The following is a 22,366-nucleotide window of genomic DNA, read 5'->3' as shown; positions in this document are numbered from 1 at the left end:
CCGATGTTCATGTTCATGTTGATGTTTATGCAACTTTACTGCGGTATACCGTATACGTATATCGTATACACTATACACATAGTCCATAGGTGGTTGAAAAGCCACAATACGTACGAGTAAAAGTAGCCTATAGGCGGGCCCTGTGTGGCGCGGCGCGGCGCGGCGCGGAGTGGCGTAGCTCGCTAAATTACATAGGTACATTACCTACTCGTACTCGTACTCGTACTCGTACTCGTACTCGTAGGATAGCATCCGTGACGAAGACGAAGGTGTACGTAAGATGTAGACAGCCGCACCCTTATGAAAAATGAGCGATGAAGATGTAATGTTACGTGTTAGGTTACTCGCTTTTCTCGCCTTCGATACGAGTAAGTAGGGTAAAAGCAGCTAATACGGGGTATGGTACTCGCTTTTTTCGTTGTCTATTCGTTGAAAAAAATTTCTAAGTCGATTGGTCTTGCGTAGGTACTCTTATCCGTTTATTGGTGGTGATTTTTCCATATGCAACTGTGAAAATAATCCGTCAAGTTTTTCAAAAAAAATTCGCGAAAAATAGGTATTCAAATTTCTTCAATTTTAAGAAAGTACGTAGAATGCTGAAAATGCGTAACTATAATTTTGCTATCTACTCGTACCTATGAATTATTTAATATTTAACTTTTTCGGCGAATTGTTTTTTTTTTTCAATTGAAAAAGAAATTACAGCATTTTTGGTGTCGAATTTTTTTTTTGTGTAGATTTTTGAAATACACATTCCGAATGAAGTTTTCTTTTTTTAAAATTCATTTCATTACGATTTCTACTAGTACCCCAACCCCATATTACCTGCAAATTCTCGAAATGGTCAATTTTCAACAATTTAATAAAAGAAAATGTAACTCACATAACGCGTTATCAGTAAACCGAAAATACACGTACGTACATAGGTATACGCGAACGGAAGAAATTTATGCGCCGTATTAAGCTGGTGCTGGTGCTGGTTGTAGCCTACATATTTGAGAATTCGATTTGGTCCAGCGACTTTAGCTTACAAAGGGAATTTTTTAAGCGTCTAAACTTGTACGTCGTCGGTCGTCGGTCGTCGGTCGCTTAGGGCTTTTCACGCGCCGCAGCTGCTAAAGCTAAATTATTCAGTCGAGACTACCATGGCTGGCGAATTCGCGACGGCGCGGCGTTACTAAGTATACCGTACACATTATTCAAGTACCTAATACCTACATACGTAGGTAGGTAGGTCTAGGTACCTACTCGTACTTCAGTGGTAAATACGAAAACAAATTCGATTCGATTCGCCTTCAAATTCCAGAGTTATATTTTTCGTGAAAGAAAAATACGAGTACGTCATTTTCGTGCTTTAGCGACCTCCAGTTAGTTAGAAAACCTCACCAAAAAACAAAAAAACAAGTTTTCGAAAACGATTTTTTCGCTCAATTTTGAACCTCGAAAGTGACGATTTCCGGCCGGACGCCGGAGGAAGCGCTCTGGAGGGTGTCTCCGGAAATGAATTCGCGCCGTAACTTCGATTATTTATCTTCGATATTCGTTTCGATTTTTTTTCAAACGTCACAAAACGTTGAAATTTTCTCGAAAAATGTATAAATTTTTTCAAAACCACATACGAGTACTTATGTCGGGCTCGAAGTACGACGTCGTATATTCGTACTCATTCGTACTCAGCGGCCCGGCATTATGTAGTAAGAAAACGTGACAACGAATGCAGTTTTGGACAAATGATAATTTTCCGCTCAATTTCGAGTGCTAAAATTGGAGAAAATCTGAAACCGGAAATGAACACTCTCCTTGACAAAAAAAAATCGCATCGTATTTACGGCAAACTGGTTAGGCAATTTTATTAACGTCCGCGTTGCTCGTCCGATGAAAGTGGTTAAATCGCTGTTTCGGGGAGAAGAGTATATTTTTCTCACATCTCACATCAGTTCCGAACTCGTTTCAGACTAATTCGAGCCTCGAGGTTGCCGAATCCGAATCCGACGTCATCGTCAGTTTTTCAAACCAAATGCTCTCTTAATTGAAAATTTTCAAATTTGTTTCCAAGTATACAATTTTTGTCGCAATCGTGTTCGATTACACTTACACTGCAGAAAATTCCATTATTTTCATCGAATTTCAAATTATTTTCGAAAACTACGTAAGTACGAATCTTTAAGAGTCGATATCGAGGTTATTTTCGTGATCAGCGACTCCGAGCCAGTAAGACATTGCGAAAACGAATGCAATTTTTGAAAAAGATGTTTCGCTCAATTTTGAGCGCCCAAAATTTGTAATTTCCAGCACAAGGGAGTGCTGTGAAAGAAATCGGGAACTGGAAATGAAACCCCCAAACTCGTAAAGTTCTTCGGTGGAAAAAAAAGCGTATCGTATTTACGGCGAACTGATTAGGCAATTTTATTAACGACTGTGTCGCGCGTGCAGTGAGCGTGGTTAATTTGCTGGTACGGTCGACTCGAAAAAAACTATTTTTGCTAGTTTCGATGGTCATTTCACTCGTTTCCGACTGATTCCAAGTCGCCGAATTCGAATCGGCCGCGGCCGTCAGTTTTTCGCTACCGTCATCGCGTCACGTCGCGTCGCGTCGCTTCGCCGCTTCGTTGGAAAATTTACAATTTGTCTCGAATAGTATTCGATCACCTTGCTGAAAAAATTTGATTTTTCTGCTAAAATTTAAATTTTAGCAGAAAATTACGAAGCGAAGCTCGAATTGCGCGTAATTTTCGTGCTCGGCAACCTCGAGCTGTAGTAAAAAAAATCAATTTTTTGAACGATTTTTTTTGCGATTTTACTATGGCCGTATGGCGTATACCTTGTAATGCGCAATTTCCACTATTCCACTAGTAGGGAGCGCTCTAAATGAAATTTACCCTACCAAATGGAAGCTGTTTCTTTTACGTTAAAACAATGCAAATTCGTATTTACGGCAAACCGGTTAGGCAATTTTATCAACTCGTGTATCGCTCGTCCAGTGAACTTGGGTAAATACAGGGTGCCCAGAAATATCGTGAACACCGAAGAGAGTTTTTTATTAAAAATATACGCGTAGGTTGGCAACGTGAAATGGATGCAAATGATCGGTATGTAGAATGTTATCACTGTCAGTCTAACAACTAATCGTGTGCTATCATTATTACACTGTGACCAACCGAAATATTTGGCAGAAAACTTTGTTAAGGGTTCGCGATATTTCTGGGCACCCTGCACAATAATACATATAATGTTTGATCGAATATACGTAGGTGTAGCTATTTTTCTTACTTTTACTTTTTGAACGTGATTTGCGCTTGATTCGTGGTCGCTGAGTCCAACTCCGAATGCGGCGTCAGTTTTTGCACCGCCGCGCCGCGCCGCGCGCCGCGGTAGCTCGTTCGTTGACAATTCGTGGCAAATCGTACGGGCAGTCGGGCACGAGCAAGTGTTGCGCACTTGCGGCGACTATTACTAATTTTTTTACTTACGGTACCTACTTTGTTTACGTTTGAGAAAAACTCGAGATTTCTTTCCGAGTAGGTCTAGGTAGTAGGTACCTGCCTACCTGGTACATTTACAATACATGTACTCGTATGTAGTAATGTGATTTGTGTACGAGTACCTTTTTACATACTATTATACGAGTACGAGTATACACATAAACGTAGCTGATACGTTTACGTATACCTACGCGAGTTATATCCGCTACGTTGATATTGAATTGTTGAATAATCCGGCGATGTGGTTAAGTAGCCCCTAATACGATAAAACGGCTCGACTACGCGATTGCGATTATTATCGAGTGCGAGTGCGAGTGCGAGTGGGCAGAGGTGGTAGGTCTAGGTACCTACGAGTATTGGTACAGAAACGCGAATACGAAGGCTGCCATGCCGCCGCGCCGTTTCGACGGCGTGGCGTGGCGTGGCGCGGCGTAAATTTAATTACGCTTTCAGAAAATTAATTAGATTACCGACATAACGAAATTATTATCCGTTCAAAAGAACGCTGCTAGCGTCATTAGTACGCGCAGAAGAGCTCTCGTATTAGTAATTTTATTCGCAGCCATCGCCATCGCCATCGCCAGGCGGGCCGCCGGTGCCATACGAGTAGGTATAGCCAGGTAGCATTGGGCCACGCGGCGCCGCAGCTAAGCAGTGAAGCGCTGCGCTGGCACTACTTCCCACTCTCCACTCTCCACTCTCCACTTTCCAGGTACGTCGCTCGTCGCTCGTCGCGGTAGGGTAGGTATTCTTCTCTGCGTCAAATACGCCAACCAATGACGAATATCTACGAGTATTACTAATATTCGAAGGCTTTAAATCGGATCAACGGACACGGCGATTAATTATATGATAAAGTTTAGCCTATTACTCGTATACGAGCTCGACGCGACGCGACGCAATTCCACTCGACGGATTATAACTTGTTTTGCTTTCACCTACTAACTCGTACCTGACGAGACGAGACGAGGCTCACTTCTTACTTATATTCGTAGGTAGGTAGGTAGGTAAAGGTATTACCCTCGCCTACGCAGGTTTTACAAATGACGCCAGCTTATTTCACCTGCCTCGTATACCATACTCGTACCTACCTCAGATCTGTCACACTTGTACTTAGGCACCACCGTAATATAGAATGATACTTACTCGTACTCTCAGGTGTGGCGATGACGTAAAAAAACACCTAGCCTGTCGCTCGAGAGACTCGGCCTCGGGCATAAGTACACTATTCGTCATCTCATTTGTCATCGACAAATTCTTTATACTCGTACTCTCGGTTTTTACTGACTATAATTCCTCCTCTTATGTAGTGACAGCACTGACAGCGCGGCGTGTCCGGTATCTATACTTACTCGACTCGTTTTTGCTTTACTTAGGTATTGTTTTTGTCAAACTTCCTCCTATCTAAGTACTCGTTAGCCAGAGAGCAGCAACAAACGAGCCGGCGGCGCGGCGCGGCGCGGCGATCGCCCATCCCACCGCTTTTCCGACGTACCTCTACCTAGATATCTAAATACTAAATGGGAAACGGTGAAATGTTGAGCCGCACCAGACCGATCGCGATTGTGTGAAACATACCTACTTACCTACTTGTACTTAGCGAGTAAATTCGCTCGAGCCGTAATCACGTATTTTAGCGATCGCGATAATATGTATTCAGTAGTATTGTATGTTACATCGCAGAAATTAAAATCTTTTGCATTTTGCCTTTTTTTTTTTTTTTTTTTTTTTTGGAATTTAGTTAGGCCACAATTTTTTAGGACATTGTGAGAGACGAAAAGGGTGGATCTAAGCCAATTATCGAGTTCTGAACTCGGGAGTCGGGACCTCTGATTTAATAACTGTCAATACCTAACGCCGCGCTGTTTTACCCATCCACTTTTCTCGTAATTTCATACTCGTATTAATACGCGTAATTGAAGCATACGTTTCCAAACTGCACCAAGTCCAAAAACATATTGATACGAAATTCGTGGTACTTATTGTTAGTACAGTTTGGAAACGTATGCTTCAATTGTAAATCCTTGTGACCCCACTGCCACATACATACTCGTAACGTACGAGTAGATGTTCAGATCACCCCTCTAAAATAATGTTCGTTAAAAATACCCGCGTAAGATGACAGCGAGTCTTCGTTGTAATTTTTTCGAAATTCCAAACGGCAGCTTCCGGCGTCAAAGTCAAACTCGAGTTTTAGTGTTTCGAATTTCAATAATCGATCTCGCATACTATACTTATACTTAAAACTGTTTACTAGATTTTCTACCAGCTCAACCAGTGTGCATAATCAACAACCTCGTAGGTACTCGTAAAAAATCGCGAATGTTTGAAAATTTTCAAGTCTCTTCCGTACTCTTGGTTATTTTACGCGTACGTATTTTACTACAACATCGGAGAGGCCCTTTCGCATTGTTCAAGACTCGCGCCGCCTCGCTGGCTCGCCTTTTTACAGAAAGCTCCGAGCAAGGTCGCTCCTCGCTCCATCTTTTGAGCGACCTCGCCCTTCTTCGAGGCTCGCCGTTTTATTCAAAATCTGTGAAAAATCAACCGGGTGGAAGGTTGAAGCATGCGAAAGGCACTCGGCAGAAATCTTCCCAATGTACGTTAGAACCTCGCAAGTTAATTCGGAGTAGCTTCGGGCTGTCCTGAAGGTGCAAAAAACCACGTAAATGGGCAAATAGGGTTGGAAGGATGAAACCTGTAAACGGCTCTTCGGGCACGTCCTCCTATTGTATTCTGTACAAATTTCCTTGTCGGACCGTGTGCCACGCCGCGCCGCGGCCGAGCCGTCCAAAATACATGCATGCATAATTGCATACTCGTACGTTTACGTCGCGTCGCGTCGCATCGGGCCATCTAACGTATTTACGGCAAACCGAATATGCAATTCTATTAACATCGTTGCACGCGCGCGCAAGCACGTTCGTGCGCATTCGCAGGTTTCACACAACGCAACGACGACCGACGCCGCGCCGATGAGTATTTACTTACGGCGAACCGAGTATGCAATTTTATTAACGTTTGAATTAGGAACTTGACGTAGGTGCGCCCGCGCCGCGCTAGTGTCCCCTTGTTTCTGATTGGCTGATGATACGTCTCGGTATAAACATTGGAATGTAATGTTGTCAAAATTCGTCGAAATTGCCGATAATAACGAAACCTTTCGTTAGTTGCTGCTGTTTTGACCACTATTTCCTAGAGCGCGACAGCTATCTCGTCAAATCCCTATTACGAGTACTTACTCTGCTCGCCGCCGTTTTCTAGTGAACTGAAGCGCGCTGCTCCGCTAAATACGAGTAAGTTTATAGTCATAGTCATTCCGATCGATTAGCCCGAGGTATATCAATTTCAGCAATTTTCGCTGTACAAGGCAAATGCCAACAAGTGATCCGATGAGCGCAAATTGTCGTACATACGAGTACGTAGGTACGCTGATGTACATATTTTCACACGGTTCACACGTCCTAAATCCAATTTTTTAAACGTACAAACAGGTCGAACGGGGCTGGAAGGTTGAAATCAGCAAACGGCAATCAAGTGGCACCCTCTCGCTGTATGTCGCCTCAAAAATTTGAGCCTCAGGAGTCGTATCAATTTTACGGGGAGTAGGCGTTAAAATATAGGGTCAAATGAGAGGTTTCCCACCAAACGGGACGGGGCGGGGCGGGGCGGGGCGGGGCGGGGCGGGGCGGCGTGGAGTGGGGATAACCTGGGAAGCTGAAATTTGGATATGTTGGTCACAGTGAGAGTGCTACTTACTCGTTATACCATTTTGCACCATTTTAATCAATTTAAAGCCTTGTTTAGCCCCCCCCCCTCAAAAAATAATTTTCCGTAATTATCAACTTTGATCCTTCCTCAACATTCCCCAAGTTTGACTCTGCGTTGAAAAATATTCAAATTTTTGATTCCCCCCCCCCCCGCCCTCACCAGTGTATCTAAAGTCGGACCTACCGCAATAAGGTAACCATAATTTTCTAACAAAAATTTGGCTAAAAAAAAATCTGACGAAAAAAAGTTGATTTTTATAGTCGGAGTAGAAGTAAAGCGAATAAGTTATGCGAGCGTTCGGCGTTCGCGTATTTGCGGCAAACTGCAATATATTCCATTTGCATATTTCAAATACCACAGTTCGCGTGTAAGAACGAAAATTAACTTACGAGCTCTTTTAAAAAGTCGTTCTCTGTTGGCGATTTCTGACGTGCGGTGAAAATTGCTTGAAATCAGAGGCATGACCGGCAATTTTCGAGTACGCACGTCGCACGTACCTACTGTTATATTTGTACTGTATATACGTAACAGGTGTACATGCATACTCGTAGATAGGTAGAGGGTACCTACCTATTGATTTCCATAATTTGAAAAGCGAGTACTTTTTACGAAAGCTGCAAGGCGCACCGTGCACCGCACGAGGCTGTGCTACTCGAACGAGTACGTCGCGTTGGCACATCTACGAGTATTGCGGCTGATCGCGATCGTGTCGACGCGCGACCAGCATTTCTGTTTACTCGTATCTTTCTTTCTTGATGGCCGTTTGTTCATCCTCTAACGTATTGCTGTTTTTGTTTTGTTTTGTTTTGTTTTATTTTGTTGTTTTTTTTCCCCAAGCGTAGCTGTTATTCTTACCAGAGATTATCTCGCGTTTGTGATTGCAGGGCAACAAGGTGGCGGTGAAAAATTTGAACAAATCACGAGTCGAGTTGACGCGGTCTGTTTTATTGGAACTGAAAAGAGTAAGTGTATATTAACGAAGTAGGTACGCTATTATTAATTAGTAATTAAATTACCTACGTACAAATACTCGTTTGTATGTAAGTATTTTAGGCCTAAAAAAATTGCCACTCTTCCTTCTGCTTGTCTTTGCTCGGTCTATTGTAACATCTTTCAGATTGGGAGGCCGAGCGAGGGGGGATTCGAAAAAAAGTTGCGGTGGCGATGGCGGCGCGTTGTTAATGGCCATTGGCCATTGGCCATGTAGGGAACAATTTTAGGTCCCTGACTCAAACCTTATAATTATGTATGTATTTGTCGTTCCAAGTTGCAAATAAATAAAATTCGATTCGAAAAAAGCAAAAAAAAACTCCTCCTCCTCCAACAAGGAAAAAAATATCAAAGACGAGCCAGTTTAAAATTGGGCACCCTACCGCGATTCGGCGTGTTTACAATTAGTAACGGCCAACGGGTGGCAAATTTTCTACGTTCGAGTCGCGTTCGCGTTTTTATTCAGCGCTTACCTCGAGTACATCGAGGTATTTTTTATTTTTGTACGTACGTCGTACGTTGTATGCTACGAGTATTTATAGCGTACAGCTACTGGTAAGTAAGGCATAGGCACCTGTCTTGGTCTTGGTAAGTGTTGAAATCACGCGAGGGCGACGCACGCGATACGTGGCCAGTGGCCACAAAAATTCAAATAAGCGTCGTACATAGGTAGATCTACCCTTTCGCACCTTTTATAACGCTGGAAGGGTAAGCGGTACCGGCGCGGCGCGGCGCGGCGCGGCGTGCGTTTAATTTACGGGAATTTCATTATCACGCCTCGTCGCGTCATACTGCCGCTGCCGCTGCCGCTGCTTTTCATACTTACCCTATCTACGTGTAGTTTCCAGTTATAAAATCGAATCCACATTTTAATTATATTTTTTGAAATACGAGTAAAACAAACGCTGTATATTAAAAAAATAGCCTGGCCCACGAGTACCTACTCGTTTGTCTTCGTTTTTCGCCAAAATCGCTTTTTGATTTCATCATTTTATCAGCGTAGCTTAGGTGGGTAGCTGTTTTTGGTGTTTCAATGCCACGTCGCGTCGTCGCGTCATCGCCATCTCGATGCCTGCGAACAAAATATCGGATCGGATCGCAGCGATTTTCAGAGTGAAAATCGATATGTACGATTGCGAGTAATTATTGTGACGTGTTGCAGATGAAAGACTTGCACCATGACCACTTGGCGCGATTCTACGGAGCTTGCTTGGACCCGCCGCACTGCTGCTTTCTAACCGAATACTGCCCGAAAGGAAGTTTGCAGGACATTTTGGAAAACGAACAAATAAAATTAGACTGGATGTTTCGATACAGTTTGATGCACGATATCGTAAAGGTACGTATCTCTTTTGAAACTTGAATCTTTTCCTTTTTGAAGCAGCGCGGCGCGTGGAGTAGACCAAGACCTATCTGCGAGCTTCGGATGCCTTATTGCCTTGTGCTCTGCTTTTCCCTCTCCTCCCCTCCCCTCCCCTCCCCTCCCCTCCCCTCCCCTCGTCTCCCACGTTTGTAATGTTGGAATATAGGTACGTAATTTTAGAACAATTCCATCGTGCCAGTTTTGCCACTACCTTATTTTTTCAAGGTTTTCACACTTTCAGATCCGTATTAAGTATAAGTACAGATAAGCGTTTCCCGCTGAAATGGCACTTTTCGCGTTGATACTCGTACGTACGAGTATTTATGCAAAAAACAGAAAAAAAAAAAACAAAAACCAAAAGCCGTAAACGTAAAACGCTTTAAATGCTAATCGAGCGATGACCAATTTCGTCGTATCACGCTGCTATTTCTCCGTTTCTTCTCGTATCTTTTCCTCTTTTCGCCTTTATTGCGTATTTCCCTCGCTCGCTATTTCTCAACTTTTTACGCGCCCAAGCAGTTCCCCCGACGAAAGTATCGGAAAATGTTCGAGTACCTACTCCGGTGGTACGCGCAATTAAACGCTTCCATGCCATGCCCCCTCCGGCCCGGCCCCGCCGCGCCCCGCCGCGTTGCGCTTACAAAAATTATCCCGCTTCGTATTTGTTAAAGTTTTTCTCGTTGTTTAAATTACGAGTACGACCCAAATTGAAGATGCTTTACAACAGAGCTTCGTTTTTCTTTGAAATGACTCTAGTCTCTAATAAATATTTTGATACCTATACTAGCGTAGCTATTCTGATTTCACTCGTTTGTCACGAAACAATCGTTTCACTGGTGAACCGAGTGTCGAGTAGAGTGTGACCAATGTGACCATATAATACAGTATATTACTCGTAGGTATTCAAAAATGTATGAAAAAACGATATCAATACGTATTACATCGCTGAATCGCACATCTCGCACCTTGATTTGCCCCCCCCCCCCCATCATCTCCTCATATGTTTGCGTCTGTTAAATTGCGATGAAATATACCTTATCTACACGCAGCTGCCTACGTAATAGGTATTATCGTCGTATTAAGTAAATGTCGCGTAATTTCATTAATTAGGTAGGTACCTATAATGGTATACCTACATTTGACATTCGAAAGCACCGCGAAAAAATTCACTAAACGATGCGCTTCATTCGAGTAGATTCAAACGAACTGCGATACTGAGAAAAACTTTTGAGCTAAAATTGCGATAAACTCGGTAACTACCTATCCGTCATCCGTCATCCGTCGAAATTAAAAAATAAAACTAGTCCCGTCCATTCGCTTCGATGATTTTTATATTTTGTCAACTTTTCATTATTATTAAAAAACAAAAACGGTTGGATAGTCTAAAAGAAAACATCGATGCGCGGAAAATAATAACTTTTCTCAGGCCAAGACCGATAAAAAGAGGAAAAACAGAACATCCGATGAATAAAAAGAATGGAAAAATGAAAAAGATGAAAAGGAAAAAAAAAGCGAAAAAACGAGCGGTGCCCGATTATTACGGTGACCACTGCGTAACGGCCACGGCTACGGATACGGTTAGACGCAGAGGGTGCGACGCGACGCGACGCGACGCGACGCGACGCGCTCTCGCTTCTCCTACAAAATGCACATAATGTTTATACTCGATACACACGATAAATACAGAAAATAGACATAGACATGGTCAATGGTCGTAGACATGGAGCGGCGGCGCGGCGCGGCGCGGCCCGCGACGACGGACAACCTGACTAGAGTGTAAAATTTTCAGCCTGCTTCGATTATATCGTACGCGTACTTCTACCTATAGTCCTATACCGGTATTTTCGTTTGTTACACTGTTACAGGGCATGTGTTACTTACACAGCAGCGACATAAAATCTCACGGAGGTTTAAAGTCGTCCAATTGCGTCGTAGATAGCAGATTTGTGCTGAAAATAACCGATTTCGGCCTGAGAAGTGTGAGAACGGACGCCGAAAGTTCCAGTAATGGCAGCAATTCGTACGCGTATTGGAGACGTAAGTGATTTTTTTTCTTCTCTTCTCTTCTTTTCTTTCGGTAGCCAATAGCCAGCAGCCAGCGATAGCGTATTGCTGTTTTCCATGTCATTTTACGCCATGTCATAATATAGATAGATAGATAGATAGATAGATAGATAGATACGAGTACGATACGAGTAGGTTTTTGCTATGGAAAAGTACAAGTACATATTCCTATTTCAGAAGAATTAGCTATCTACGTACTTCTACACCTACACTACCAACTTTGTTGTTGGGTATTCGTGTGTAGCTGTGTAGCTGTGTACTGTGTAGCGTGCATGATTAATGCCAATTGGATATTGGATATTGGATATTGGCCATTTAATCGTTTGAAAGTGGACGTTAAAATGATGCTAATTTATGTGGATATTGGGTTGCACTTTTCCACATTCTCGAGCGTCGTTAATGACGTAGGTACGAATTTAATACACAATTTTCAAGCAGACTACCTACCTATTGCGGAATGTGGAAATTTTGACGACAAAATACCTACTCGTATACGAGTAAAATCCAACATTTGATACAATAGGTACGAGGAATGTTTCGGAAAATGTCAGCTCGCCATACTTCGAGGTGGGTAACTGGGTATAGAATTGATGTACTGGGTGGACACAAATATCGTGTTCGTGAACTGCGGAGAAAGTTTTTCATGACACCGTGCTGTGAGGCTGTGACCAACCGAAATACACATATTTAGCAGAAAACTTTTTTAAGGCCTAAGGGTTCACGATATTTTTGTCCACCCTGTACCCATACCCATACCAATACCTATACCTACTCGTTCGTATTTACTCGTACTCGTACTCGTACTCGTACTCGTACCTATTATATTTGTACTTGTATACGCGTAGTAATTTTGCGTATAGGCCTATAGCTCTACCTACCGGAAAGTGGAAATTACGCCTCGTGCGTTTATTTGCAAGCTGGCAAGTGGCTATCGCTATAGTCTACATTGGTTCATTATATTATACGTACATACGTATTATACGGATACGTATTACGCATTACGCGTATTTATACCGGCCGCGCCGGTCGCCGATTCTCAAATTTTTAACGTACTCGTATTTTTGTTTCTCGTATACCTATTGGTCTAGGTTTACTGTGGACAGCGCCCGAATTGCTGAGAATGAGAATCGTGCCGCCAGAGGGTACTCCGAAGGGAGATGTATATTCGTTCGCCATTATCGTACACGAAATCGTCACCAGACAAGGACCTTTTTATTTGGGAGAGAGTTCTCAGCTAGGCCCTCAAGGTAAGATTTTTGTTAGCCTACCAATCCATCTACTTGTACTACTCGTAGTCGTAGTCGTAGTCGTAGTCATTCTCGCTTTATGAGCAATGGGTATTCGGGCCGAGTCGGACTACGGTTCCGTTTTCAAGCTTTCCCATCTTCTTCAGTTTCCAAGTGCACTGTAAACGGACAAGGGGTACCTTTTTCAAAGAGACGTTAAATTTTCTGCAAAAAAGAAAAAAAACAGAAAAGATACTTTCATTTTTCAAAGTATTCTTATCTCATGCTAAATGAAGGTAGGATATGCGATCTTTAAAATGAGGTACTATTCGTTCCCCGTGTCTTGAAAAAAAATCGCTCTCGTCCTGCCAAGTTTCACTTTTTTGAGATGTAGGTCAACCTTATTATTATGCACTTCGAAGGTGCGATATCTTCAAAACCGAAGGAGCTGCGTCGAAACAAACAAACAAACAAACAAACAAACAATTGAAAGAACAAACGCGCGTTTTCCTTTTTTTTTTTTATTGTTTTTTAAAATTACCTACTCGTGGTTTAGCTCCTTTAATTCTAAAAATACCTCGAACGTGTGCGGAGATCGTTCACAAGAAAAGTCCTCGGCACTTCCAATGTACATAGTACGAGTATCTTCTAAACATGAAGGAGATGAACAAGTTTACCTATTACCTACCTACCTACCTAGGGAAAAAGAAGGAGATTCGATTAAATTTACCATCAGACGGATGATAGTTTTTTTTTTTTTCAATTATCTCAAAATTTCAGCCTGTAATGTCTAACCGAAGAAAATGAGTATTTTTGTGAGGTGTGCCGATAGTTTTTGTGTCCGATGTAGGCGAGTGTACGCGTACGCGTACGAATATGAGGAAGAGGATAAGAGGAATAAACGAAGCGGATGGAAATTGAAAAATAACAAAATATGGTAGCCAACTACCTACTCGTAGTCGTAGTGGGTTAGGGTTATACTCGTAAATTTAATAGTCTACGTAGACGTACCTACGAGTACATAGACATACAACCTGTAGGTATCGTTCGTACGAATACAAAACTCGTACATTAGGAAACACGCAACGTTGAAAGTTCAATGTGCTGATTGTAGCGATATCTACGAGTAACAAGTAACAACCATCATCGCTCTCGCACTACCTACCTCACCAAGTCATCAGCAGGTAGGGTAGGGTAGGGTAGGGTCTGTACTAGAGTTTATTTGAGCGCGTTGCGCGTTGCGCGTTCTGTGTGTTGTTGGCCGTAATGCGTACTATAATCGCTATCCATCGACCAAAATGTATTATTGTTCGAGCAAAATTTCTTACCTAGAGAGCGATACTGGAGCCTTTCAAATACCGCCACCGGTACGCGAGTACGGTACCATAATTTATCCGGGCTCATAGCTGCCCGAGCCCGAAATTGAAATTACTCGCAGGTACCTTTTCTACCTACTCGTAATTGTACGCTAAACTGAAAAAATAAAAGTCTCGTATTTCAATTACCGGTTTTCGGTTTCACATTCGGATTCAGTTTCAGTTTCAGTTTCAGTTTTGCGCGTACATTTTTGCCAAGTCGCGAAAAAAACATCATTACCTACCTAGTAGGCTAGTGCAACTGCTAGTACCTATCCTATAGGCTATACCCGCTTTTTCGTTGCGTTGTAAGAAGAATTTTTTAATTGCAATTTTTGAAAACGCAAAAGGGCAACGAATCGCATGCACTTTTGATCTCTTTGGCGGACGAAAAAATTGAAGCAAACCAGCTGGGATGAAACTGAATCAGAAAATTTCAGTAGTTGCAGTTTTATTAGTTTCTTGCGGTTTACTAGTCGAGCCGAGCCGAGCCGAGCGGAAGGTGCGAGTCGTATACATATATGTACTCGTACGAGTAGATATTCGTGCCTCTAAGTACGGAACGAGTACCTCTACCTGCATACGAATATGCATATCGATATCGCGTCAATCGGGTACTCGGGGTACTCCTCCTAATGATGTGTGCAAATTTTGTTGCCGTTGATTACCCTTACCGGTACCGCCCCGCGCCCGGCTCGTTCTGTACACTTGACTGGAAACTTTTATCGTATTCGTTCGTTCGTTCGTTTGTTCACCGTTCACCGTTCACGCCCAGTTAATACGAATGTGAACAGGCAGATTTTCGCAAGATTGCCTTTGACGCTTCATGAGCGAGCAATTCCTGCCTCTTTTTCTCGCTAATTTACGACGCGACGCCGACGCAACTTTTCCTCGTAGCAACTATTAGTCATTACTCATTAGATAGGTAGAGGTAGATTGTACCGCGCCGCGCCGCGCCGCGCCGCGCCGCCGCCGCCGCCGCCGCCGCCACGTTACGATGGTACAGGGTGGACAGAAATATCGTCAACCCCTAATCCTAAAAAAGTTTTCCGCTAAATATGTGTATTTCGGTTGGGTCACACTCACAGTGAATGATACATACAATAGTACATATATGTAGTACAAATACTATACAAGAGTCGAACTGGAATCATTACGTACTGAGCGTATCTGATTGCTGAACGAGCGAAGCGAGTGAAGCAAATGCACTCGATACGTAATGATTCCAGTTCGATTCTTGCATTGTAAGATATTTTTCATAATAAATGCGAATGCGATGAAACAAACCAATTTACGTAAATAATTAACAAAATACTCGATTTTGCTTTTCTTCTTCCCTCGGGTGTTTTTTTTTTTCACCAATCGTTGCGCGTTAAAACGTAAACAAGTTGGGAAAACTACGTTCAACTACATTTATATTGGTATGTTTTTTTCAATGCTAGTTTGAACTCGTTGTAATTCTAGCGTTTCTCAACATTTATCGAGTATGTTATACTCGTATGTACCGACGTTTCATCGCATGTATTATGAAAAAGTAATAACGATAGCATATGATTGGTTGTTGGACTGAGATGATAATTGATAACTTTCCACCAACCATATACCATACTTGTACCATATGCATCTATTTAACCGTTCGGCGTTCGCGTTGCCAACGTAGGACGTACGCGTATATTTTTAATGAAAAACTTTTTGCGGGGTTCACGATACGAGTATTTGTGTCCACCCTGTAGCTAAAGCTATATAGCTAAGGTATAACCTAACCTGTAATTTTTAATAGGTAGGTAGGTATGGTATGGTATGGTATGGTATGGTATGGTATGGTATGGTTTGGTATGGTGCCCAGAATGCTTAAACCGACAAAACAAGACAAGACAAGACGTACGTCGTAGACGGGCCGGTGCGGCGAGCGGCGCAGGCGGAGTTATGGCATTTCCTTATTTAATAATTCACTCGCGAATGCCGACTCAATGTACGAGTAACGAGTATGTCTATACCTTTTTCGTGCGTTACTAGTATTTTGTGAAATTGAAAGGAAAACACGCGATTTTTTTCACTCGACTGTAGCGATTATTTTCGCAGTCGCTCGCCCTACCTTACGGGTACAGGGGTACACCTGTTGATCTCAGTGCAGTGTGCACGAGTGTACTTACAAGTTAGGCCTATACCTACGACCTACGTGTACCGACACCGACACTGGTACGCGTGCATTTGTCCAGTTGATTTACACGTACAGTATACATATATGTACATATGTACTCGTACCAATAATATACCATGATCGCAATATCTCACGCCAAGTTTAGGTGAGGAGCGAAACGAGAACGAGACGCGTTGCCGCGTGAACGTCGTCAGCGTCACAACGCAACTGTCGACAAATTTATGCAGAATCAAAGCAAAAAACAATTACGAGTAGGTAGGTAGTAGGTACGTTCGACGTTGGTCATCTGTCATTCGAGTAACCGCTATCTGGCTTTATTTGTTTATGGAATTAGGAAAGCGTGCTTACTCGCGTAAGAAAATGAAATAAAGAATCGATTACGAACGTGATTATGTAGGTTAGGTAGTGTTACGTCGTCGCGTCGCGTCGCGTCGGGTCGGCTTTGAAAGCGTAAGCTGGCGCTTTCGGCCTATTTGGGTAAATTCTCGAATTTCGCGTCAATTAAGCGCGCAAAAAGTCATCAAATCGAAGCGTTGGCGGCGTCGGCGACAATCGATCAACTCGACGTTGTCGTCGTTTGTGCTTGTGCCTGTGCCCAAAAAATTCGCAATTTTGCGAGCCAACATCGTAAATTGAAAAACATTGTACGAGTAGGTACATAATTGAATATCGAACGTCACTCGTTTTTGATTCTGGAATCGAGCTTATCGAATGCGACCACCACTCCACCAGGCCGATTAAGATCGAATACGAGTAGATATACTGCTTACTTACTTACATAAGTAGTACCTACCTATGTACTATACGAGTATGGAACAAATTTCGGTGGATCGTGAGAAAAAAATGTTGGACGGTTTCGATCAAATTCGGTAGAGTCGTTCATTATGAGTTGAAAGTGTCCCAGATGTTTTTCACCTCGGCGGGGAGGTACGGATCCTCATACAGGAAGCATTTTCAAAAAAAAAAAAGTCGTAATTTTTTCACTCTTGCCCCTGCCCTGCCCCTGCCCTGCCCTGCCCTGTTTCGGTGAAAATTTTGAATTCTTTCGGAGCCGGACAATTTTTCCCAAAACAGGTTGAAGCTGGAGCGAAAAAAACACGACTTTTCCGAAGATACCTCCTCTTCGAGGACTCGTAAATGTACCTAGTCGTACTCTTACTTGCTCTCCGAGGGCATGTCTGACGTTAAAATGTTTTCCGAATAGCTTTCAACTGGAGGACGTTCGCAATTATTCTGTGTAAAAAACACAACACGGAGTTCCGTGTTACGTCACGAGTTGAATTTTTACAGAGTGTTTCGCTCGATTACTGAACGAAAATTGAGAATTGCGTTGTGTTTGTAAGCGCGCGTAACTATTCGAATCTTTAATCTCGTTTAATTCGTTTGATTTACATACGTGAAATTATTAAAATTACGATTTTAAATCGATATTAATCGATCGACAACGAGTCGAATGATAAGTTGGTCGATTTTTATCATAGGTAATTACGACGAGATGAAATAGAAAACTTGGCAAAAAATTACGATTAAATACGTATATAAAACATCCGAAGTATTCGACCATCGCGATTCGAACGATTCCAGAATTAATTTAAAATTACGTATTTCACCCGCAATCGGTTTATCAAAATACGAGTACCTAAACAAACGCATCTTTCTATCTGTCGGCCATTCGGAGAACTCGGCGCGCGGCGTTTCCAACTCGTTGGATCGGAGTGCCGCTGCCGCTGCCGCGTTTTTTACACAACGCGATGTGTTCATTTTGCTTTTCTGAACGAAACGCGAGTAAAGTAACGACGCGACGCGACGCGACGCGACGTCACGAATGAAAACACAGAGTGATTTCTGAACGGTTTACAGAGCAACACTCTGGGCAAATAACACAACGCAGCGTGTAATTGTGTGGATTCTGAACGCCGCGCCCTCCTGGAAACTAAAGGATCTCTGCCGAATGCGGTCCGAATCGTGGAAACTTTTGTTTTGTTTTTTTTCCTCGCTTTTCGTGATCCACCCCAATGCAAGTACGAACATACCTACCTAATACCTATGTAGCTACGTAGGTACGCGTATGTCGTATGTACCTACTCGTACTATAGCTAGCTACGAGTAAGTACTTACTAAACATTAGAACGCGACAAAAAACAAAAAAAATCTTATTTTGACGACAATTGACGAGGCAACTTACGTCGAGTGGGAGATTGGTCAGAAAATTGTCGATCCCCGGACCCCCTTAGCTTTACAGGGAACTGAACCAGGACTCCTCTAAGTGGTTGCTCCTCCGCGCCGCGCCGCGCCGCGCCGCGCCGCGCCGGCCCAAATTTACAATTCAACTTTCTAATCGCTGCTGCTTGCTGACCCGGACTTGTAAATTCTATAGTAGGTACCTACGTATTTGATGGTGGTAAAAAGTGTGGCAGTCGGGGTGTTTTAACCTACTGAGCAAGAACTCGGCGTTAGTACCTACGTACGAAAAAGTGCTGCGAAGTTGATAAGAAATTTGTATGTAATTTTCGCCATTTACGTATTAATCTGGGTGGAGGGGGCGTGTAGAGGACTAAAAGTGGTACATATTTAGTTTCAAGTACAACATACTCGTAGGTAGAGGTACCTACTTATCTAGAATTACTTGCTGCGTTACCAGTTGGCCGCGCCGCGCGCGCGTGGCGCCGCGCCGTGAAGACGAGTTGATTGTTCGTGACTTATTCTGCTTGCTTATCGTTTTAAACTAATGCCAACGTCTTGTGTTCTGATTTTGACGGATTTTATTCGTATTCTATGGTTTCCGTTTGGAATGCATATTTTATGCGTGTGTAGTTGCTGTTCTGTAGGTTATGTATTTCTGTACTACGTACTAGTCGGCCTGTGTAGCTGTGCGTATGCAGTACTGATGTGGTATGGCGATGGCGTAAGTGTAAGCGTAAAGTTTGAAAAATTGCGAACGGGGCTGCTGTACCGGGTGACTCGTAAAGAACGCGGTGGCGATGGCGATGGCGGTATGTTACGAATCGATAGAATTTCGCGTACGTGTGGCGTGTGGCGAGTGGCAATGGTGCAGTCTACGCTCAGCGCCGTGTTGTTCGCAAAGAAAACTTGCGCTACACGGAATACGAGTACAGAACACGGTCGCTGTATCACATGGTGTATGCTGTGGTATGCTGTGCTGTGCTGTGCTCTGCTCTGCTCTGCTCTGCTCTGCCACGGTATCGTATCGTGGCGTGGCGTGGCATGGCGTATGGTGTGTAGACGACAAAACCGCCCAGCCACCCTTACGCCAGCACAGCATCAGCATCAGCGCCAGCGCCCGCGCCCGCGCCCGCGCCCGCGCCCGCGCCAGCGCTAGCAACCGAGTACCGAAACGCCGAAAACGTACGACGAGCTTTTCGAACACGGTAGTCGCTTTTGGAAAGGCCGCACCGTCGGTACACGATGGTCACATCATTCTCCGCATCACCGTCATCTTTAATAACGAGCGTAGAACGGTAAAGGTGGCCGTCGGCCGTCGTTCGTCATTCCGCATTTCGCATTTCGCATTTCGCATTGGAATCGAAATTCGCACACGTTGCTAGAGGTTGGTACCTTACCTACCTACCTACCTACCTGCGAGTGTATCGGCGAAAGTCTCGTGTTGTCGGGTCGCATCGCGTCGATTCTTGTAATTTTTTTCGCGGTTACCGCCATCGCCATCGCCATCGCCATCATGATGACCACGTCGAGTGCTTTGAGTCCGAGAAGAGCTGCTCACTGCAATTTGAATTGTCAAACATGCACCACCATATTGGAGCAGCGTTACAAACACAGTAAGTACATAAAGTACGCGCGACCGCGACTGCGACCGCAATCGTCGACGACTTTTCAAATTAACGCGAACGCGAATGCGAATGCGATTGAACGCGCCTTAAAAACGCCGATTACGATCAACCCAGTGAGTTTTGTCTGCGTAACGAGAACGAGACGACTAGAAAAACCTCCACCTACCTACCTAACTACTCGTAGCTAGCCTTTTCAAATTCAAAAATCGCGTATACCTATATACGTAAACGAAACGGATATCGGGTATCGGGTATCGACAGTGTTGTAGTCGTAAATACTTGTAGCTACGCGTATACTCGTTGATTGGAAAGTACATACATAACTATGGTACCTACTACCTACGAGCGTACAAGCTGAAGATGCGACTCCGACAGCTGTTGCTGTTGCTGCCACTGCCACTGGCCGGCGATAGAGCGATAGCCGGCATAGCGATCGAGTGTGCTTTGAAAACGAGGGCGCGGGCGATGTTGGCAATTTTCTAATTTCATCTACCGCGTACCGTATGTTTCTTTCAAAGTGACTTTGGTTCTTGCCATCGGTTTCAGATCGTCCAAAGATGAGGAGACCGAACCTTCAAACCCTCAAATTCTCTATAATTCTCCGATACACCGATCCCATTGTCGCGTACGTTCGTACAAGTATATACATTCGTACGTTTATGAAATAGATACCTACTTATGGTAATGGAAAATGCATTCTCAAATTTTGTATGTATCTAGTACCTACCTACCTACCTACCTACCTACCTACGTATGTATTTACTCGGTTTTTTTGAAAATCAATTTTTTCAAATGATTTTCAAGTAGATTCGCGTACAAATTCTACATGGTGACAGTTTGCAAGATTTACGAGTACACATATACGTATGTTGGTATTGTTGCTACTTTCTTATACGAGTACATTTACAATTCTCAGCACTTTCGTTGATTACCTACTTAATATGTACCTACATAGATGGTCGAATATTGCTATGTACGAGTGTCGAGTATCTAAGTAATTCTATTCAAAATAGGTACCCATACGTACACGATACACAATACACAATACACAATACACATACGTAGAGAGAGAGAGACCTGCCTGTAGGGTACGGTACGGTACGAGTATGTTTATTGTTTAATGCGCGTAATGCTAAATGCTAAATGCTAAATGCTAATGCTGTACCGCGACCGTTCGATAGCGGGAAATTAAATGGATACGAATAATCGCTTATTTAATACGCTGAATTTTGAGAATTAACTTTCAACAAGCACTAAGCAGAGGATAAAGAGACAAGACACTGTTGGCGATGTGCTTAGTGTGCTTACTTTGCTACTAACAGTATAACAGTAACGTAAGTAGGAGTAGGAGTAGTAGGTACGCCTCGCGCTGCGCTGCCTCTCTATACGAGTACAAACTGATCAAGTGATGAGTGATGAGAAATTGAGAATTAGTGTTTTCGGAAAAGGCGACACAGGCGTCAGGCGAGGCATTATTTACTGTACAGCGTACATCGCGTCGTGGCTACGTGTACGTGAGCCCAGTATGAGATTTGTACATATTATTATGCTCGTACTCGTACTCGTACTCGTACATGCAATCGCATTTATTTTACGCTGAAAAATTCCTTAAAAATCGATGAAATACGCTCGAAAATATAAATGTGTATTTGCGACCCACACCCACATCCACATCGTCGGTACCTACTACCCAACTTACTCCTTGAATACGACTTGGCGCGGCGCGGCGCGGCGCGGCGCGGCGAATGTTTACCATTTCATTGACGAAATACTCGTAATCGGTGACATATACATACGTATATGTTACTGCACCTACTCGATGAACACGCGAGTAGCCTACCTACGTAGGTACGATAGGTCTGGTAGGTATAGGTACGTGACAAAATCATTTTCTAAACGATGCTATAGTTGCGAACGAATAATCAATCGGATCGATTTCGTGTCCTGCCCCCCCCCCTCCTCCTTATTTTGACCAACTCAATTTCGGCCAAGTACCTATGCATAATGTCATTTGGTCGGTCAGGTGACAAAAGGCTATACCGACCGGCGAACACGTTGGTGAAAAGTGAAAAGTGATTCGATTAGATACTTAGATACGCATCAACGTCGACTTGTAATCAATCGTTACAAAATGTAAGAAATGTA

General features: G+C 43.3%; 1 protein-coding gene across 2 annotated transcripts in view; it reads left to right on the top strand.

Moving 5' to 3' along the window:
* LOC135841434 (atrial natriuretic peptide receptor 1-like) overlaps positions 1-22,366 on the top strand; it is a 131,188-nt gene that overhangs the window by 99,126 nt on the left and 9,696 nt on the right. For both annotated transcript variants that reach the window (XM_065358391.1, XM_065358392.1), the window contains 4 exons: positions 8,138-8,215; positions 9,406-9,582; positions 11,472-11,643; positions 12,759-12,917. In XM_065358391.1, coding sequence (XP_065214463.1) covers positions 8,138-8,215; positions 9,406-9,582; positions 11,472-11,643; positions 12,759-12,917 — 586 coding nt within the window. The remainder of the gene's footprint in view (positions 1-8,137; positions 8,216-9,405; positions 9,583-11,471; positions 11,644-12,758; positions 12,918-22,366) is intronic.

Source organism: Planococcus citri, chromosome 3 (assembly GCF_950023065.1).
Source record: "Planococcus citri chromosome 3, ihPlaCitr1.1, whole genome shotgun sequence".
NCBI lineage: Eukaryota > Metazoa > Arthropoda > Insecta > Hemiptera > Pseudococcidae > Planococcus > Planococcus citri.
Note: the sequence above shows the minus strand (reverse complement) of the source record. Positions and strands in the feature narration are given on the sequence as shown.